The 21034-nt window shown below is 33.5% G+C and overlaps 2 protein-coding genes and 1 pseudogene across 2 annotated transcripts; all 3 read right to left on the bottom strand.

Moving 5' to 3' along the window:
- Positions 1-8282: 8282 nt before the first annotated feature.
- On the bottom strand, positions 8283-10645 carry LOC122578738 (U-box domain-containing protein 19-like). Its single transcript, XM_043750765.1, has one exon. The coding sequence runs from the start codon at positions 10566-10568 to the stop codon at positions 8505-8507; it is 2064 nt and encodes a 687-aa protein (XP_043606700.1). The 5' UTR covers positions 10569-10645; the 3' UTR covers positions 8283-8504.
- A 3912-nt stretch (positions 10646-14557) lies between these two features.
- LOC122579768 (RING-H2 finger protein ATL46-like) lies at positions 14558-15839 on the bottom strand. The gene has a single exon (XM_043751995.1). It carries the CDS (start codon positions 15716-15718, stop codon positions 14774-14776), a length of 945 nt encoding a protein of 314 aa, XP_043607930.1. The 5' UTR covers positions 15719-15839; the 3' UTR covers positions 14558-14773.
- A 1917-nt stretch (positions 15840-17756) lies between these two features.
- Positions 17757-19309, bottom strand: LOC122610669 (annotated as a pseudogene).
- Positions 19310-21034: the final 1725 nt, after the last annotated feature.

Raw genomic sequence — 21034 nt, 5'->3', positions numbered from 1 at the left:
ATGGATTACGTTACAATATAAGTCACCCTAGGCCATTACAAGACACCCCAAGGTCGGATGTCGGATACACGATTGGAGAAACGAGGGACTCGGGAAAAATGGTGATAGCTGATGAACGCCTAATCCGTACTACTTTAAGATATGAAAACGAACATGTTTTGTGAATGTTAATAGACGATTAGGGCGTTTTATGTTTGTTTAAGTGTTTTAGGTTTTTGGTGACAAATTGAAGTTAAATGGATCATTAAGAAGACAAGCAAAGTCAAGAATCAAGTCAAAAAGTGTCAAGGCAAAAATCTGGAAAACTGTCATTTCTGGAGGGCAGTCTGGGACGCCCTGGTGACCATCTGGGACGGCCCTAGCTGCACTAAAAATCCAAAAATTAGGGATTTAATTACTTTTCAGTTTATAACACTTTCATACACGAATTTGGAAGTAACCACTTCATATTTTCTCATCCTTGGGCAGTTTCCTAACACACACAACACCCCAATTTCATCATCAATTCATATTTTCAACAACAAGAAGAGAAGCCCGAATGGCCGTGTAGTAAGCCCCTATCTTCTTTACCTTATAAATAGCAATGTGTATTGTTTAGAGATAAAATGGGTACGGCCGAAAATATGAAAAACAATTGTTGGGTGAAAGAAAAGTTTTGTTGAAAGATTTTAAAGGTTTTGGGTTCGTTGAAGCTTTTGAAAATATTGGTTGGAAAAATGTCTTAGTATGGAATAATAATGATGATCCCGAAGTGAATTTAGAAGGTATCATGGAATGGTTGGGTATGTTGAAAAGGATTGATGGTAAGAAACCTCCCGAGACCACCAAGTTAGTCGGTAAGGTGGATGGTAAAGATGTCACAATGTCTTTTGAAACTTTGGATAAAATAGTGAAGTTTGATTTAGGTCCTAAGTCGAAAAAGTCATTCGATTTTGTGTCTAATGATGTATTAAATGGGGTAGCCCCGGATATGAACTTGGTAGAGATGATAGCCGAGTTGTTCACATATCCTCGAGATGCTTTGAATGTAAACAAGAATTTGAGCCGTTCTAGGTTGAAACCGTTACCCCGTTTGATTATGAGCATTATTAGTTGGAATATTTGTCCAAGAAGTAGTGACAAGGGTTCAATAAGGTTACAAGAAGTTGTAGTATTGTATGCTTTGGTAACGGGAAAGTTGAATTTTTCACTTAGACACATTATCATAACAAACATTTGGGAGGGTCACAATAAGAAGGTTAAACTGATCATTCCTTATCCAAGGCTCATTACTCGTCTAATCTTTAGTCATAAAGCCGCTACAATTGATTCACCCACAATTCCGGTTAATCAAGTTGTTGTTTCCATGAAGAAATTGTTGAATGGAACTGAGTGGGCTTTGGAGGATAGGCCTCAATGTAGGATTTTAAAGGATTTGAAGTCAATGGGGAGTTTGATAGCTCCTAAGGATGGATTAACTTTGGAGGAGGTTGAGGCGCAATTGGAGCTTGGGGCCTATGGATGTTGACGAGCATGGTGAGCCTAGTGGTGATAATGTAGGGAATGAGGAAGAACTACCAAGGATATGTGCTGGTGTGTTAGATGCAGGAAGAGGAGGAAATAGGCCGAATTTGGGATTAAGCGGCCTAATGACTACCATTGATGGACTTCTTTTGAGAAGAGTATGTGGGATTTGGCTGCTCAACAAGCTGAAGAAGCAAGAATTAGGAGACAAGAGCATAGAGATTATGAGCGAGCAATGGCATACGCTCATGAGTTGGAGATCAGGAGAAGGTTCCAGTATACGGAAGCTGTTCGTCATCATGAGGATCACACTGCGGGACTTCCTTTTATCGAGACTCCTCCAGTTTATAACTTTCAGACCATAGGAGATTATGAGGAGGAGAAACATCCCGCGTATCCTCAGAGCCACGATTCTGAGTGGTTACCACAACAGTCTTGTGTAGGTCGGATGGAGACTGGTCCGAGTGATCCCCCAGCATCATCTTCTGCAGCTTCTTCTTCTACTGCTGCTCATGATTCATTTGATGGTCAGTCTTTGTATCGGAGCTTGATGGAGTCGATTTGTGGACCACCTCAGGGTCTACGTCAGTGATTGGTACCTTCTATCCATTTTTCTAATTCTCTTGTGTGACTATGTGCTTTTCTGTGTTTGTTTTATATTTTTGGCATTTTCAATTCGTAGGTAGATTTAATTTTTAGTTAATTTCATTTATGTTTCTAGTTTAGATGTTGATTTACTTTCTTGTAATATGGAATTGAATCAAAGAGACAAAATATTCGAGTTATATTAGTTATATATGTTTGTAAAATGAGGTTTTCTTGTGATTAGATGAGTACATGTAAGTGGGGCTAGGTGGTGTAGTCTAGATTGCATGATATGATTGATTTATGAGCCGCTTGATAGAGTTACTAGCAAGTAAAAACATAGAAATGTACAATTGAAGGTAATATGCCAATTGTGAGTCGCAATGCATGTATCACACTTATTTATCCGTTATATCCTTCAATTTCATGAGAAAAACGCCTCGTCAACGATTGATTTAGATTGTTAGCGTAGCATTGTTTCTTGTGATCGTGATTATCATATTGTGTGAACCATTATTGTACATTAGGTTAGAACTAGTGCACTTACCGTGTCGAGACCTCTAGCTTGAATTATGTGCTTAAAATCATAAACCAATCATACAAATCACTCCATAGTTTACCTCACTTCGTTATGAAATCTGTTAATAGTTCAAAGTTGTGTTGTTTATGATGATGAATCGAAAGAAAGAACAAAATCAAAGTCAAATTGAAGAATCCGGTTGAAAAGTCAAAGTATATGGTCATAAGTGAAATCCAATTCAATTATCCATGTAAGTTGATTCAAAAGAACCAAAAGTGAAATGTTCCAAAAATCATTATAGTAAATCGCTCAATTGAGAATCATTACCGTGTTTCATTCCATATTTCCATCAATCTTGTATGAATACCGAAGTAATAGTTTGAGTTATGAGGTCTTGATTCGATTTGTGTACTAGCCTATGACTTTTAGTGTGCAATAATGAGTTGAGAGCTTCATATATATATATATATATATATATTGGCACATCTTTTGCGAATTCACTCAAATATGAACCGAGGGGAGTGCACATTGTGAGAAGTGTGATGCATGTATTGTGGCGAATTTGAGGTTTATTAGGTTTAATTGCACATTCATATATTTCTATTTGCTAGTCGTAAATCTTTTGATAGTTGTAAGTCTTGTGAGTTGATTGTATTATGTGGTTTGGTTTGCATTACTTAGTTTCACCCAAATGTACTTTGAAGGTTGCTTGAAGATTGAGTTTACAAATATATATAATCGATATAATTCTTATATGGTGTTTCTTTGGTGATAGGATATATTATGGGATTGTAAATTAGCTTGTCACATGATGAATGTCTTTTTCAGGACGAAAAAGAGTTAAGTTGGGAAATGTAATGAACGCCTAATCCGTACTACTTTAAGATATGAAAACGAACATATTTTGTGAATGTTAATAGACGATTAGGGCGTTTTTATGTTTGTTTAAGTGTTTCAGGTTTTTGGTGACAAATTGAAGTTAAATGGATCATTAAGAAGACAAGCAAAGTCAAGAATCAAGTCAAGAAGTGTCAAGGCAAAAATATGGAAAACTGTCATTTCTGGAGGGCAGTCTGGGACGCCCTGGTGACCATCTGGGACGGCCCTAGCTGCACTAAAAATCCGAAAATTAGGGATTTAATTACTTTTCAGTTTATAACACTTTCATACACGAATTTGGAAGTAACCACTTCATATTTTCTCATCCTTGGGCAGTTTCCTAACACACACAACACCCCAATTTCATCATCAATTCATATTTTCATGGAGATCAAAGCCTTAATTGAAGAATCATTGATGAAGATAATAGGATAGGTTTTCTTTGATCATTCTCATGTGAACAATTATGTAAGACTTTTATGTTCAACCTTTCTCATATTCATGTTGGATTAGATGTTTAATTCTTAATTGTGTTTTGCATCTAATGTTGTTTGGATTTGAATGAATGATTACATGTTTATGACTTTGAATGAAATTCATCCATCTTTTGGTTCCAAATTATTGTTAATCATAGATTATTGAAAGAATCTCTCATGAACTTGTAATTCTATTTTAATGAATTGAAAATCTAGTTGTGTCAATTCCTCGGTATTTTATTATCATGAATCATCACAACCGATTACTTTAGTTCTTAAGTTCATTCATTCCAAACATTATAACGAATCATGTCTATGTGGTTTCCAACGAATATAGGTTAGGTTACATAAAAGAAAGCATAATTTGAAGCATAAGAATGATCCCTTTATTTAATTGAATTATTTTGTTAAGTTTATGATGAATTGTAGTTTAATCAAAATCAATCAATCAAATCGTTTTAAGTTTATGTCTAGTTCAAGTAATTCTTCTAACTTGTTTAACATTTTCCCTTGATTCCCTGTGGATACGATACTCGACTTACCCTAGCTAATTAGTGGTAATTAGTTTTATTTTTGATCGGTCCAACGACATCGATCAATAGCTTCTCATAAAAAGGATAATACTAAGAGAAATTAGACTCTCATACAATTCTAACGATAGCTCATACACCTAAAACGGACTTACTGATCAAAAGTTACGATCGAAACAAGGTAAGCGAGTTTCTGGAGGATAAGTGCGACGCACTAAAATGCAGGTGCGGCGCACCAAGTGAGGGGTGCGGCGCAAATTTTGTCTAGAAACCTCAACTAGACTTTGGTGCGGCGCACCAAGGAGGAGGTGCGACGCACCGATGCCCAGATCAGTTCCAAAACATGCCAAACACGAACCAAACTCAATTTTTGACATCCAAATCGATTTGTGGTGCTTCAAGGTTCATTTTTATGCTTAAACAAACATCATTGAGTATAAACAAACATGTTTCATCAAACAAATTCACTCCTTTAACACAATTACATGTCCAAATCGTTCTTGACCCAAACTAACCTTAATGAAACCCTAATTTGACCCATTTCAAGTTTTAGCCCGATTTGACCAAGGGTTTCTTAGATATGACCAGTAATGGCGTTATAAACTTAAAGAAAAGGATTTCAGACGAATTTAACTTACCAAGAGGGTCGAAATCTTCCAAATTCGGGTTTAGGGCAAAAACTTGGATGAACACTTATAAACCTTGATTTCTTTAAAGAGTGATTATTATTATTATTATTAGGGTTACTTGATTTTGTTAATTTACTACTACTAACACAAGATTTAGGGGAATTTATGGATAATTTATGATGATTTTGGGTGGTGGTTGAAAGAGAGAAAGAAAGAGTAAATGAGGGAAAGAGAGAGAGATGAAGTAAATGGATAAGGGAAGTGAATGAAGTGTGTGAGTGAGAGGGGAATGGGGGCCGGCCTAGGGAGTCCATTTTTGGGCTCCCGCTCCGCTAAATTCGACAAATAGCTAAACATTAACCATTTAAACGCTAAAACGAGACCGTTTACTCAATTAGACTTCACGTTACGTTACTATGCAACAAAACGTTCGATAATTCATGTAAACTAACAAATTCGCTCATTTTCAAATATCATTTAGTTACAAGTCAATTAAATCAAAAATCACGAATGTTACATTATATGTAACAAACTTTCAAATCCCGTGCATTGTATGTATCCGAGTATATGTGGTAATCACAAACGCCGCCACTTGTAAGTTTTTATTGATCGAATACATACAATATATGTACATGATTTGAAAGTTCATTACATATAATGCATAGGATCAAAGTTCGATACATACTACGATAATTCGGGTAAAGTTGTTTACATTTTGAAATACTAATCTCATAACATTTTATCAAGGGTTAAATATCTCAGTGTGTAAATAACTAATTTTATACTTGTTATATTGTGTGAATGTAATTTTCATTTAGTTCATTGTATGTAAGTAACCCCGCTTAATTGAATGTTTAATGTAAAATTTTTACGTTGACCAATCAAAAACTTCTACGTGGCAGCTCATATGGTTTGCCACGTATCCACTTTTACATTAATTGTTCAGTTTAGCGGGTTAGTTACATACAATGAACCAAATGAAAGTTACATTCACACAATAAAAAATGTGTAAAAGTTACTTACACTCCGAGATACTAAGCCCTTTTATCCATTTTGGATTGCGACGTACTTCAAAAACTAGCAATGTATGAAACTTCATTATATCAACAAAAATGCTTACATGATTTAACTACTTAAGACATATGTTCAACCATGATATTTATCTTTTTATTATTTTAATTACATAAATTTGTAGATTTTAAGATACGTTTCGTATATTTAAAAAAAAGAAGAAATAATTTCAAGTGTTTTTTTTTTTTTTGATTTAAACACCTCTTTACAACATATATATGTCATGGCACCAAGAAACATGATATAATTTCATAGACAAGTAACAAAATGTAAGACTTTATAATTTTAACATCAAAATTGGTATCATAATAAACTTTTATTTTTGGTAAAAAGCTTTTAAAATATTTTGTTACCCAGTCATCGGATATTAATCTTGTTTCAATGGTGGGCAACTAAACTTCACCCTTATTATTTTCACTTTAATGTATAGAGCGCAACACTAATTTATCTTCCTTTTTCGAAGACAAAAATCATGTGTCAACCGTCAACTTTCTAAATTTGAAGAAACATTTCATTCATCATTTATGACCCAAGGCTTTCTTTCATAAATCAAATAGTTACGTTTGAATGGGAAATATATTAGTGTCTTTTCAATATTATGATCAAGTTATATATACAAATTATTATAAATGAAAACATAAATGTGATTTTGACATAGGGACCTTCCTATTTATTCACCAAATTTCATGTCGTAGACAAGTGCATACTACTATTACCTATGTTTTTCTCACGTCCAAAACATGCCACGTATATACTCGTTTTAGGTTAGAGAAGTCAAAGACAATAACATTTGAATGCTAGAAGACCAACCTTCTTAAACTTATAATAAAGTATTAATTAATCGATGTCGATCTGTAAATTTGATGGACAAGTAGTAACTCGTACAAACTTCAATAACACTCCTTTAATTATTGAGTTGTAGCTAATTAACTTGGCTTAACAATATAAATATACTAAAGTAGTCTATAGTAGGATACTATTACAACGCGACATATAGCACCAATAACGAGTGGGTTTGAATAGGTTTTATAATTATTGAAAATGATCGTTGATAAAATTATTGACCACATCATATTCAACCATATATTTTTTTATATTTAAGAATGTATTAGTAAGAACGATAAAACCTTGTCATACATGATATTATTTACTTGACATTATATAGAAGTGTATGTACGTAACTATATACTATTTCTAAATATATATAAAAAAAAAACCTTAATTGATAATTGGAGAAGTATGAACCTTAAATGAAGTTCAACTTTTAATTAAAGTCATTAGATTAAATGATGATGTCATATACCTTATTTAACTTTTTAAGATTTAATTTTATTTTAATAAATTTGAATTAGTATTATTTCCTTATTAACGTTTGTAGACATTAATAATTAATGTTTTTAGTGATATAATTATGAAAACTAGAATTTTTATACGTTACATTTTATTTTTTATCTTTAAAATTATTTTTTTAACTTTTTTTACAATAAAATATTCTTTTTTAATGTAATACGTTTTTATTAAACTATATTTTTGTATAGGGTTTTTTATCATATAAAAATTTGGTTATAAGGATTTATGTATAGGATCTTTATCATATAACGTTTTTATTAGATCAATGTTTTGAAAACCGGACCGGATGTCAAACCGGCATCTTAATAAAAACCCAAAAAACAAATCTGAAGTATATAGTAAGCGATCACAATTATATCTCAGAAAAATAGTTGTATGAAAATTGCAATGATATTATGCATAATTTTAACTTAGATTAACACAATATGCGATATATAGATAGATAATTAAGTTGCTTACTAATTTTAGTGTATAACTAAACTATTTCAACAAAACGTTAAAGCACAAGTACTATGACAATGCAGATATTTCCAGGGGAACGAAAGACATTCAAAGAAACGAAAACCTTACTTAGCGAGACCTCGAATAGATGATGTATCCATTTTTCAAATGTCTGTTTTACCTGGTTAAATATTTGTCAACTTATAATGTTATAAAAATTTAACATGTGATTAATTATATATGTTTTCCGCGTATCACGCGGGTATAATCTAGTATTGTTCCAAAAGTCGGACTTTAATTTATTACAAACGTACCAAATGTGGTATTTCATATCCTCAAATTCAACAGCTTATATTACATGTGTATATGTATATGTACAAAAAGAAGTGTATAATTTTGGCTACAATAATGTCGTCTATAGGTATATTTTACAAGTGTATCATATAATTCTTAGCTAGCTCTTTCAAAAAAATTCCGAGCTTCTATGTAAAAAATAAATAAGAACTATATATGAATTAGACTAACATGAATGAATCGTTGCAGGTCTTGATGTATCCCAATTAGCAATCATACTTGAACTGCTCGTCTCATGGAACCTATGCATGATTCGGATCAATGTTCGCGCTTTCTTGCCTGCCTGCGAACCCCCATTCGTCGATAATGAGTACAAAAACCCAATAAAATTCGGGTTATTTGCCAAAACAGCAACCACTTCATTCCCTATGTTGTTGCACAATGCCAACAAGATCGATACACAATACTCTTTTGAGGCTCGTGAAGGCGAGGTTTGTAGCGTCTTGATGAGTAGTTGCAATGATGAAGCTTTCAAGATAGTTTCTGACCCATCAAAGCTTTCGGCTAATGTAGCCAACACTGCTAATGAATCTGTAACAATTTCAGGTTTCTCTGAAGTTGAAATGAGGTTTGACAACAATGGAACAATCCCAGTTGAAAGCGCGATTTGGTGGTTTCTTGGGTAAAGTAGTATCCCGAATAAGGCTGCTAACGCGTTCTTTTTACCGCAAGAAGTCCCTGTTTCTATTTGTTCAACTAAAGTAGGAATCGCATCCGGGATTTCACCAATAAGTTTCTGATTTGTTTGAACCGATGACAAGTAAAAAATAGTCCCGGCTGCTATTTGTTTAGCTTCTTGTTTCAACCCGTTTTTCAAAACCTCTACGATCGAATTTAGCCCTCCGTAATTGATGATCACTTTCTTCCCGTTTGTATGCTTTGAAAGTTTGAGCAAACCCGCAATTGCGTTCTCCTGCATCGTGGGATCAGACGACGAAAGTAGACCCAACATATGAGGAATAGCTCCAGCCCCAATTAAACAAAGACGATTATAGATATTCGATTTCGCAAGTAACCTGATCTCATAAACAGCTCTACTCTTCTGTTTTTCTGACCCGTTTCTTAATCTTCTCACTAGATACTCACTAAGAAACTTAATTGCTTCAGCAGAAGCCGGGCTACCCGGAAGAACCGTGGACGAAATATCCCTACTTTGTTTTTGGAATTTCGATATCGAAACTCCATGATCTATACAATATTGATGAATAACTTTCCTAAGGTTTAAATTGGGGACAAGCTCTGTAGTAGCGAGCTTTTCTCCTGTTTTTGGACAAATTAAATTGCCCGATTTCAACCATTTTTCTATAGAAACCCTATCATATGTCTGACCCGTGGACACAATCACCGGGTCAGTCATAAGTTCTAAAGAAATCGGGCAACGGAAATCCTCAGGGTTTAAACAGCTGAGGATTTCCAAATTATTTCCACGAAAAATACCATCATCTTGATTCTCAACTACAGAGTGTTCAAACAGAACACCCCTACAATATCTCATGAAACTACATAAAGTTGACAACATGTTCAAATCCCTTTCACTATTATCTAACAATTCTAAACAATATTCATCATCTAAAAAACTAATCTCTTTATGACACTCACCCCAAGTATTGATTTTCAAATAATATAGAACTCGATTTATCATAATCGAGTCAGGCTCGAACCTGTTTTCGAATTGATTCAATATCAACATAACCCGTTTCATGGCGTAATCATCATCCGGATCAACTTCCATTTTGGCTTTTCGGGCTTGTTTCACAACCATATCCAACAATTCTTTCATTTCATGTGAAACATTAAAACAATAAATCGGAAGAATATCGAGGGCTGTCGCAATTCCACGTATCAAACTCATAAACTGTGTAGCAACAAAGTGAGATTTCATTAAAATCCATATTTTCGAACCGGGTCGTGAACAATCTTGTAGTAGAAAATTCATCTTTTGTAAAGAATGATGAAGCTCCGACAAACACAAAACAGCTGAATCTGTTAATCTGTCGAAACTACAACGGTCCATGATCTCGACGAAAAACATGTTTAAGATTGATACTTGTCGGATTGTTTCACGAATGTTTTTTCTTTGTGTGACAAAAACATTTAGTTGGTAATTTGTAATAGATTGTGAAAGAGAGGTTAATGAAGAGACCAATGTTTTAGGATTGACATCTTGACAAGGAAGGACTGCCGGAAATTTAAGAACCCGGCGAGTGTTTTGATCATATTTTTGTAGCATTTGGATATAAATGGAAAGTTTGGTTTTTGTGTTATTTAGCTGAAATTGTGGAATGTTATCTTTCTGTCATTTGTTATTACAGTTTCGAGGGTTATATAGAAAGATAAAGATACGGATTTTTTTTTTCTTTGGGATACGTGGCGTGAATATATGCGCGTCTTTTGATATGATGCGTGGACTTGTGTTAAATAATAAAGTGGCGTTTTAGTTGGAGACACGTGTTTGAGTCACGCGTGGAAGTTTGTTTTGATGGTTGGATTTTGATGGTGAGGTTTTTTTCTTTACATAAATGTGGAGTGTATAAGTTATTGGGAAAAAAAATATAGAATAGAATGATACTACATATAAGGAAAAGGTTTGCCGATTTATCACTTCCTCATATGCAATTTAAGAAAGCACAACAATTGATATGTATGTATAGAAAATGTTGGAGCTAAAAGTAAGATATATATTAGAAAGGTTTCATTTGAGTTGTCTACGAAGTTTTATTTATTGAGTGATTTGTGTGTTATTTATATGATTAGATGGCTCGTGATATGTATAACGAATAAAAATCTAGTTTTTTTTTTTTTTGGTTTTTCCTCTTTCACATGTTAATATATAAAACAGAACTTAATTTCAGATTAATAGTTGATTAATGATTTATTAAAAGTGTTTTATATATATGTATATATATATATATAGAAAAGTGAGTATGGACTGTTATGCATCTAATTTGGGTGAAAAACCCCTCACATATCAATATTTTAATATTTTGAATAAATGCGTGGCCGGCCCCACATGATTTTTATGATTTAAAAAAAGTATGTGAGGGGTTTTTTATACAACTTAAGTGTCTAACAGTCTCATATTTCTTTCCCCCATATATATATATATATATATATATATATTTATATAAGGACAATCAAATAAGGACAGTCTTAAAATAAGAACACAATGAGAACATTAAAAAACTAATTATCATTATTTAAGGTATGATAATTAGTGGTAGATGGACAATTGTGAACGCTCTTACAGCTAATATCATTAGAAGTCCAAAAAAAGATTAAGAGGATATTTTTGATGACATGGTTAAATGCTTCATGTTTCGTAACAAATCTCATTTCTTTTATCTATAGTGCAAAACTAGCGGAGATAATATGACAAATAAAAACCTTCTTTTTATAAGATGTTAGGTATTGAGATCAAATGTGTCCCAAAAAGTTGTTAGTTCGATACCACAATCACTTTTTCAATTATTTGTTCCCAATCCACTTTTAAAGTCATATTATTCGTTATTTTCCCGTCAAAAAGCATAATGTCATTACTTATATATATATATATTACTTGATATTTTTAATTTATATATTTTACTTAATATTTTTAATTGAGTCAAAGGGATGTTAAGAGATAACCGAAATATCTAATAGTGGGGATCGGGAGTTACCGACTTTCAAAGGGACACGTGTAAAAAGAGATAGTGACATGTTGCTTAAGGAATGGGGAAAGTGTGACATAAGCTACAATCAATAACAAGGAAAGAGGTACGATGGATGTGTACTAGTCGACTGCATTAGTTACGTGTAATATTGTTTTTATTATTTTAATTATTATCAGTTTAATAATGCAAGATAAGGTGTCGTTTAAGGATTAGTAAAATAATCAAATCAAATTAAACTTAACTCGTCAATGACACTTGTAACTTTATTTGTTGACGTACTATTCACCCATGTCATACATACATGGGCTCTTGACTGACTAATGCAGATTTGAATGATACTCGCGACTAGCTGTTATTTAATAAAACAAAATTTATATACTCGTTTATATGATTTGGATGTGTTGTTTAATATACTATCTTTCTTATTTAAATTGCATGGATAAATTCATATTTTTATAAATAAATTTGAATTTTTTAGATACATTTATTCAAATAATTTTTATTCTATCATGGATGTGGTGAAAGAAATGTATAATACGGAGCATAAAGGTGACATTAATTCCACCTCTATAATCAAAGGCGGTACCAAATTTTTTTTTCAAATAGGATAAATTTAAAAAATTCATAAAAATTAAATTTGAAAAAAGACAATTAGAAACTATAGAAAAATTTTAAAATCTATCAAAAATTTAAAAATATATGAAAACATTTAAATTTTGATGCCTTATAGTCTCACCACTGAGTGGCGGATGCAGTTGAGAATGACCGGGGGTTATTGCCCCCAATGTTCCCACAATTACTTCCGAATTTTAGTCACTTTTTATGCTTGAAGAACATGATCCTTGATAATTTATCAAACATGCCCCCATTTTAATTATAGATGCCCTCATTCTTTTATTTTTGACCTAACTTTCACACAAAACAACCGTTTATTATTTTGAATTTAAAAGCCTACCTAGACACCTATTTATCCATAACATTTAAATCAATCTAGTTTTTTTTTTTTTTAAAAAAAAAGGTAAAAGACCTTCTAAAGATGATACAAAATTACTAGTATTATTATCATCGATCTAATATACGGAGTATATGGTTTTTCTATAGTATTGTTATTGTTATGTAATCAATATTATGTTGTTATTATTATGTAAGTAATAAACACATCTTTGTAAGTGATTTAAATACTTCCAAGTAAAAAAAAAAACATATAACTTTTTGACATCTTTGTAAATGACAACTTCATTTCCTAGATCCGGCTTTGTCTCCAAGACTCGTAACCAAGGTGAGATTGGTTTATTTGGTAGAAAATTTTGCCTTTTAAAATGAATATCAAAGATTAAGTTTTGACATGGAATAGATTAATATTAACTAGTGTAATTTGGGTATAGTTCAAATTCAGTTTTAAAAAAATATAGACAGGGGAGATTCAATAGTTAGGACGAGAACGACCAATTGCTATAAAGATTGGGCCACGCCGCTAACTAGTTGCTATCCATAGTAGTATGGTACTATGAAATGTTTTATAAGGGTGAAATTTTTGTTTCTCAAGTGGCATGCAATATAGTTTCATTGATTTGCATTAATTCTACTATATTTGGCCTAGATCATATAGTTCGGTACCAATTCTAATTTCCGGTGTGAAAGATATTAAATTATCAGTGTTTTTTTAAGATGTTTATAGAATGATTCATAAACACATCAAGTGTAGTATGCTTGTTTATTAATTATAAATTTGGATCAACCTACCACTTTTAGATACTCATATTCATTTCTCAACTTGTTATTAGCAAAAACCAAAAACTGGATCGTAATTGGATCAAATAGAATAGAATTAAAATACATCACGATGATTTGATGATTCTTTTGACATTGGGCTTTTTATACTAGGCTTTGTTATTAACAGGCTTTAGTTTTAGTTATGGGCTTTTTTTTTTCTTTTTTTTTTTTTTTTTGAATGGCCATGGGCCTTAGAAGTTAGAAGTTTTTAATTTTTTATGCAGGAGTCATAAACTCATAAATGAAAAAGATATTGGCTTTGGTATATATGTAAACTTTTTTTTCTTTTGGTATAATTCTCAGTTAATACCGTCTCTCAAAAGTTCATACTTAAGTTGCTGTTAACAGTGCCGTTGGCCCGTTGCCTTCACAAGTTATTGATAATATATATTCAGATTAGTAGTCTGAGTTTGCTCTTTATAACATCTTAGATTTACAGATCATATGTTCTCCAAAAGTTCTGAATGAATTTTTGTATGTTTATTTTTAAACATTCGTTCGGATATAGTTAACGATACATTTTCATAGGGTCATTCTATATTTTTATCAAAATCCTGTCTACTATACATAATGAGCTTAAAGCTCAAAAAGCCTCATAATATACAAAATCTCGAAAACTTTGATAACCACTCGAGTCAAATCACTAAAAGCTCAATGTCAACTAGTTTAATATTTTGAGTTTGAATTTTGGTGCTTAGGTTCGCTTGATTTTAGCTCAACTCAATCGAGTCATTGAATGACTCGATAAAATTATGATATTGATGTAATGGCCACATTTTATTTCTTTTCCGAGACATACAATAAAGTATTATTTTTATTGATATTATTAGGATGCAATAATAACAATCGATATCAAATATCTTAAAGTGTGACTGATAGCATATTTTTTGGAATTTATTTTCCAAATATGTATTTATAGTATCTCTGCTTGTATAGCTATGTAGCTACATTTTCCATATGGGATAATATTCATAGTAAAACACTAAAACTAATATAAATATTGAATAAAAATTCATATGCCAGGAACCATAGTAGTATTTTGAGAAGAAGAAAGACCTCCAACTTCAGGTTCTGATGAAGAAACCTGAAATCCACCTTTCTTGGTCCACAACCAAACCTTAGAAACCGAAAAGCTCTCATATTTGATCTTTCTTTCATCTGTAATGTCTTCACTTTTCCCACATCTTACATTATCTTTAACATTTAACATTGCCACTTGTAAATCAATATTATTATCAACCACATACTGAAATGCACCCATTGAAAAGCATCTTCTTGCATCCATATTGCTTCTACTATTTTCCCCAAAGTTTGATGTTTCTACTACGTTGGAACTCTTGAGCTTTCCTAGCCGCACGGAAAGCACCCTTTTTTCAAGATTCTTCTCGTTGCAATGAATCTTGTGTGTTATGCTATTGTTGGTGACATTCATGAGATTCTCCCTTAGCCCGTTATGATATTGTGATGGAATTACGTTGCTAAGGTTGACCCGGCATAGAGGGCATGTGGATTTTGATAACAGCCATGTGTCTATGCAATGAGTATGGAAAGCATGGCTGCAGATTGGAATCAATCTAAGCTTGTCATGAGGTGAAAACTCACACAAACATACAGCACAATCAAAAGGATCTTTTAGCCCGTTTATATGTTTGTAGTCAAAAACAGGTAAACTGTCGATAAAAGACTGGTCCAAACCTGAATCTTGCAGCCTGAAAAGTTGTTGAAGTTGTCTTCCAAGAGACTGTGGACGTAAGTGATCTGTGTATCGGTTGGACTGAGAGACTGATGGGTCATAAGTTTGGTTTTTTGTATAAAATTGAAGTATAACATGAAGTATTCCGGATATGAAAAAGATGGCAGCTAAAGATACTATCACCCAAAGAAGAGCTGGACTAATTGTGATCAACTGAACCCTGGTACCATTTTCTTGGTGGTTTTCACTGAGAATTCTACCCATGAATTTTAATGTTGGATTTTAAACCGCAAGAACCATTGTTATATACTAAGTTAAAGAATATGACTGTGTAAAGTAGTAAAAGAGGATGGAAGATAGAGATCTTACGCGTAAATAATTTCAACAGTTCTGGTTCCTGCCTGATAAGGGAAACATTGCTAGTTAAATACTTCTTCCCAGAAGATAAAAGTAGAAGCAGGTTATTTGGTGGACAAAAGTTTATGGGTGGGGATCTTGCAGCTTTCCCTTTTTTGGCATGCTAGACATTCCTTATTTTTCACTAAAACGGGTGGTTATCACTATATACTAATCATGCCTTTGTTGGGTAGCTTTGGCCCTTAACTTATGAATGGGTCAATCCAAGTTATGATCTATACTCAAACTAGTGTTTATTGCTAATCATGACTTTGGCAGATAGTTTTGGCCCATTAACTTGTGGATTAGTCAATTCAAGCTGTGTTTCATCTCTAACAAACGGAACATATACAACAAAAGAAATAGCCGAAAAGGAAAATTATCAAATGGGTCAAATGCATGAAGAATGGGCTGAAAGTCACCTTTAAAACATAAACATGCTATATCATTTCAATTTTAGATTTCGTATCATAAAACATTTTGTATAATATCTACAATAATTCTCCCTTGGCCCGTTATGATAATGTGATGGAATTTCGAATCATTTGTGGAAAATATGAAATACTTTTTTTGGGGAAAGGAGGAGTTTCAAATCAAGGAAACAAACCAACCCATTTGAAATGAAGCAAAAATAATACGATTAATAAAAATACGTGTTTAATCAGTTACCCAATTTGCTTGACCCGCCCATTTTGCCATTTTTTAAAGTTGTGACCTATAACTACTTCAAATGGAAGGAGGAGAGGCATGAAATACCACAAAGCACATTTGACCAAAAACCATATATCTTCTAGAGGCTTTTGATCTGGTAGTATATAAGAAGATTGGATCAAACCCCTAATGTCAATTATAGCAGTGCCAACTATAGCGTGTTTAAGGTCTAAAGTTTATAAAGATCCACTTCATTGCTAGCTCAAAAGAATTATTTGAAGTGCAATTTCTACTATTAAGGAAAAAGATTAGAGGTGAGACAGGATGAGTTTTTTTTTTTCTTTTAGTTTTTTTCTTTTCCATAGCTACGTGTTGAATTGAAATTTACTAAAAAGGATAAAATAGTTCCCTTATATGCTATACCACTATAACATCCTAATCTTAGATATGTTTATAATAACTTCTTCCTTTCCTTGTTTCTGCTGATCTCAAATGGACAGCAGGTCATTCATGATTCAGGTTTCAGGATATAGAGCAAAATACAAGTTCAAATGATTTTCACCTATATAAGTTGAACACCGCATATATCAGTTGAACATCAATACGAGTAGTCATTCATTCATTTGTTCATTCAAGAAATGGTATTAGCTTACAGGTGGTCTCTTAAAATATGAAAACAATACCAGACTTATAGGTTTCACTCACTTTTTCTTAGTGTTGCTTTCGAGTTCTCTCCTTAGCTGCAGAGAGAAGTCACCATTCACATCATCGTCATCCCAATCATCTTCCCACTGTTGGGTTACTTCTTTCCCATCTTCCTTGACATCCCACACTGCCAAATTTTGTCATCATAAATATAACATAAGAACTTTGGATATAGACAACAATAACAGATGCGATTTATGCATATATGAATAGAAGCTACTGATATCAGATGCATAGTAGTCAAATGTGAGTATGCCATAAAGTGATAAGAGATGGGTCCAATGTTTTTAATCTCAATCAATATAACTTTACTGATATTGGATATTATGCTTTTACTTAGTACTTCAATAGTAACAATATATTCAGCTTAACTCGACTACAACCAGGATCAATACCTGACAACTCACAAAACCGACTAACTAAACAACGATTTAAATGCAGGATACAGCTACACCACCTGATCAAATCGCAGCGCACCAAAAGCAATCTGTTATCATGCTACAGTCACATCACGCGGTACAAATTAGCAACCAAAGATCACCTTATAAAATTAGCCACAATCTAATATGTTTGATAAAAAAATTGCTACATCCAAACGTGAATGCTAGTACAAAAAGGGTTCAGTTCTCAACTGCCCACTAAAACTGGAAGTAGGGAAAACTATAACTACGTGGACCAAAGTAAATTGCAAACAAAAGAACGAAAATTGCAGTACTAATTAAATAAAATGGACTCAGTCTTGCTTAGGAGATTGCTTAGTCCGGGCCTTCCTTGATCTTTCTCTTGCTTCTTCCATTGCAGTATTAAAACCCTTGACATCAACCTCTAACCCTCTTTCTTCCGCCATCAGCTGAGTTAAATCCAAAGGGAAGCCAAACCTGTCCCACAACACAAATGCATCACTTCCACTAAATTTATTTCCCCTCAAGTCCCGAGCAGTCGTCTTGAACTCTTTAATTCCATGAGTTAATGTCTTCCCAAAAGTTGCTTCCTCCTTAGCAATGGTATAACTAATACGCGCCGCTTATGTTTTAGCTCAGGAAAAGCATCCCCCATTACATCCACCACAACTTTCATCAATCCGTTGAGAAAGCCTTTACGCGCTTTCAATACTTCTGTTCCGTAGCGTAGAGCTCGCCTAAGAATGCGTCGTACAACATATTCATGCCCTTCCTTGTCCGGTCTTGAACCGTCCGCAATAGCAAATGTAACAGTTCTAATATGGTCTGCAACAACTCTATACGCCATATCAATTCCATCCACATCATCTAGCCCCACTTTGCCTGAATACGGTCTAACACCACTTGCCTCTTGGATAGCGTCAAAAATAGGTAAAAACACATCCGTGTCATAGTTGCTCATCTTGTTCTGGAGAATTGAAGTCAATCTTTCTAAACCCATTCCAGTATCCACATGTTTCGCCGGAAGAGGTTTCAAGGAGCCACCAGCAACTTCCCTGTTAAACTCAATAAACACGTTATTCCATATCTCGATCACCGTAGGGTCATCATTGTTAACCAACTCAGCCGCATCACGACCACCAATTCTATCAAAATGTATCTCCGTACATGGTCCACAAGGTCCCGTTTCACCCATCTCCCAAAAGTTTTCTTTACAACTAAACGGCAAAACGCGTGCAGGTGGTAGATATTTCAACCATATATCTCTAACTTCGTTATCCGCCAGAAATCCCAATTTCTCATCACCACCAAGATAAGTAGCATATATTCGATCAGTCGGTAGCTTATAAATGGTCGTGAGAAGCTCCCATGCCCATCCAATCGCTTCCTCTTTATAATAATCACCAAAAGACCAGTTTCCCAACATCTCAAAAAAAGTGTGATGATAAGTGTCTTTGCCAACATCTCCAAGATCGTTATGCTTGCCACCTGCCCGTATACACTTCTGCGTGTTGCATGCGCGCCTGAGCCTGCCCAATGGCTTAAACTGATTCATGCCCGCATTAGCGAAAAGAAGAGTTGGATCGTTAACAGGAACAACAGAACTAGATTTCCAATATACATGATTCTTTTCTTCAAAAAACTCTATAAAAGTATCTCTAACTTTTTTCGCCGGTCACTCGACTTGATGATCAGAACCCATACTCTCTCTTATCGTCTTGACCTTATTATTATTATTATGACAAATATGATCGAAACCAAAAAAGGACTATATATTAAGTTAATTAGTAATATAATATAACTTTCAATATATATGATCGAAACGGACTGTATACTACCTTCAATTAATTGTCGTTCACAGTCGGGCCTCTCGTGCTATAAAACCCAACCCTAAAGCCATATCTATATCTATACTCCATTAATAAGTAACCTACCCCACCCCCTTTCAACAACTCTACCTTTAAAATGTCTTTTATGTCATCTTAATTTACACTATCCTATTTTTTTCTCCATCACGCTCATTACACACACATACTTCATCCGATTTCCGATTTTCTCTCCCTCCCCCCTTCTTTGATTTTCTCCCCCCATAAACATCATCCACCACCGCCCCAAATACCACCATCCACCGCCGCAATCCACCTTCTATGTACGCTATCCCCCATAAACACCATCCACCACCGCCCCAAAAACCACCATCCACTGCCGCCGGCATTTTTTTTTTCTTTTCATCGCCGCCGCCCCACAAACCACCATCAAACCACCGGCATTTTTTTCTTATTCCCCGCTGCATCGCGCTGGTACAACGCTAGTATTTTATATATGAGTAAAAGTTTTCTAAAAATCGTAACTTAACCAACAAGCAGTTATAAACCTAATTTCCTTATAACTTTATTGAATTTAATATGTTGTGTACTTAATGTAAGCTAACTACGGTTAAACAATTAAATTAGTTGATGTATGCTGATACGAGGGGTACCCGCGCAATGCAGCGGCAGTCACGGCGATAGTGGTGGTGGTGGTGGTTACGGTGTGGTTATTAATGTTATGTGTGAGTAATTAGTGTAAAAAGGATAGTGTAGTTATTTTAAGGGTTAAAAGATGTATCTTGCATAAAATCTCATTAAGAGTATTATAAATAATTAACTATATTAGGTGAAAATATTTAAATTAGTGAAAAAATAAGAGAAATAGTTTGAATTGATAAGGTTGGAAAATATTTTAGGGATATTTTGGGTAAATGTGGTGTGTGGGTTAAGAATATGTTGAAAGTTAAGGGTATTTTAAGTATTTTAAAGGTAGAAAGTTAAAAAATGAGGGAAGGGTAATTTGTTTTATAAAGGAGTATAGATTACCGAGTTAAGCGAGAAAATTTGGTTTGTTAAGTTTCCTTATTTTAAATCGGTTACTCGGTTAGCTTAATAGATACTAAAAATAGATAATTTGTTTTTCTTTTAAATAAAAAGGAAAAAAAAGTTGATTATATGAACACGAGCATAGTGTCAGCACGTTATGGCGGCTAGAAGGTGATGATAATATAAAAAGGAGGCGGTGGTGGAAATCGAGGGAGGCGGTGGAGAAGGAGGGGGGCAACGGAGGGTGATAGAAGGTCGATGAGAGTGTGTAATGATTAGAGAAAATGAGAAAAGAATGGTATATAAGGGTTTTATGTTTAAGCAGGGGTATTTTGAAAATAAAAAAATGCTGAATTTTAAGAAATCCAATACTTTTTATAAGGGAGTATAGATATAGATATAGATATAGATATAGATATAGATATAGATATAGATATAGATAAATAAATTATATTTTAATATCAATGAATTAAGATGATTAAATAATTGTATTTGGGGTATTCTAATTAAATAAAATTTAGTAGGAAGAATAACTTAATTTGCTTCTAATTAATGGAATCCCAAACAATTTG

Source organism: Erigeron canadensis, chromosome 8, assembly GCF_010389155.1.
Source record: "Erigeron canadensis isolate Cc75 chromosome 8, C_canadensis_v1, whole genome shotgun sequence".
Classification (NCBI taxonomy): Eukaryota; Viridiplantae; Streptophyta; class Magnoliopsida; order Asterales; family Asteraceae; genus Erigeron; species Erigeron canadensis.
This window is presented reverse-complemented; position numbering and strand designations above follow the sequence as displayed.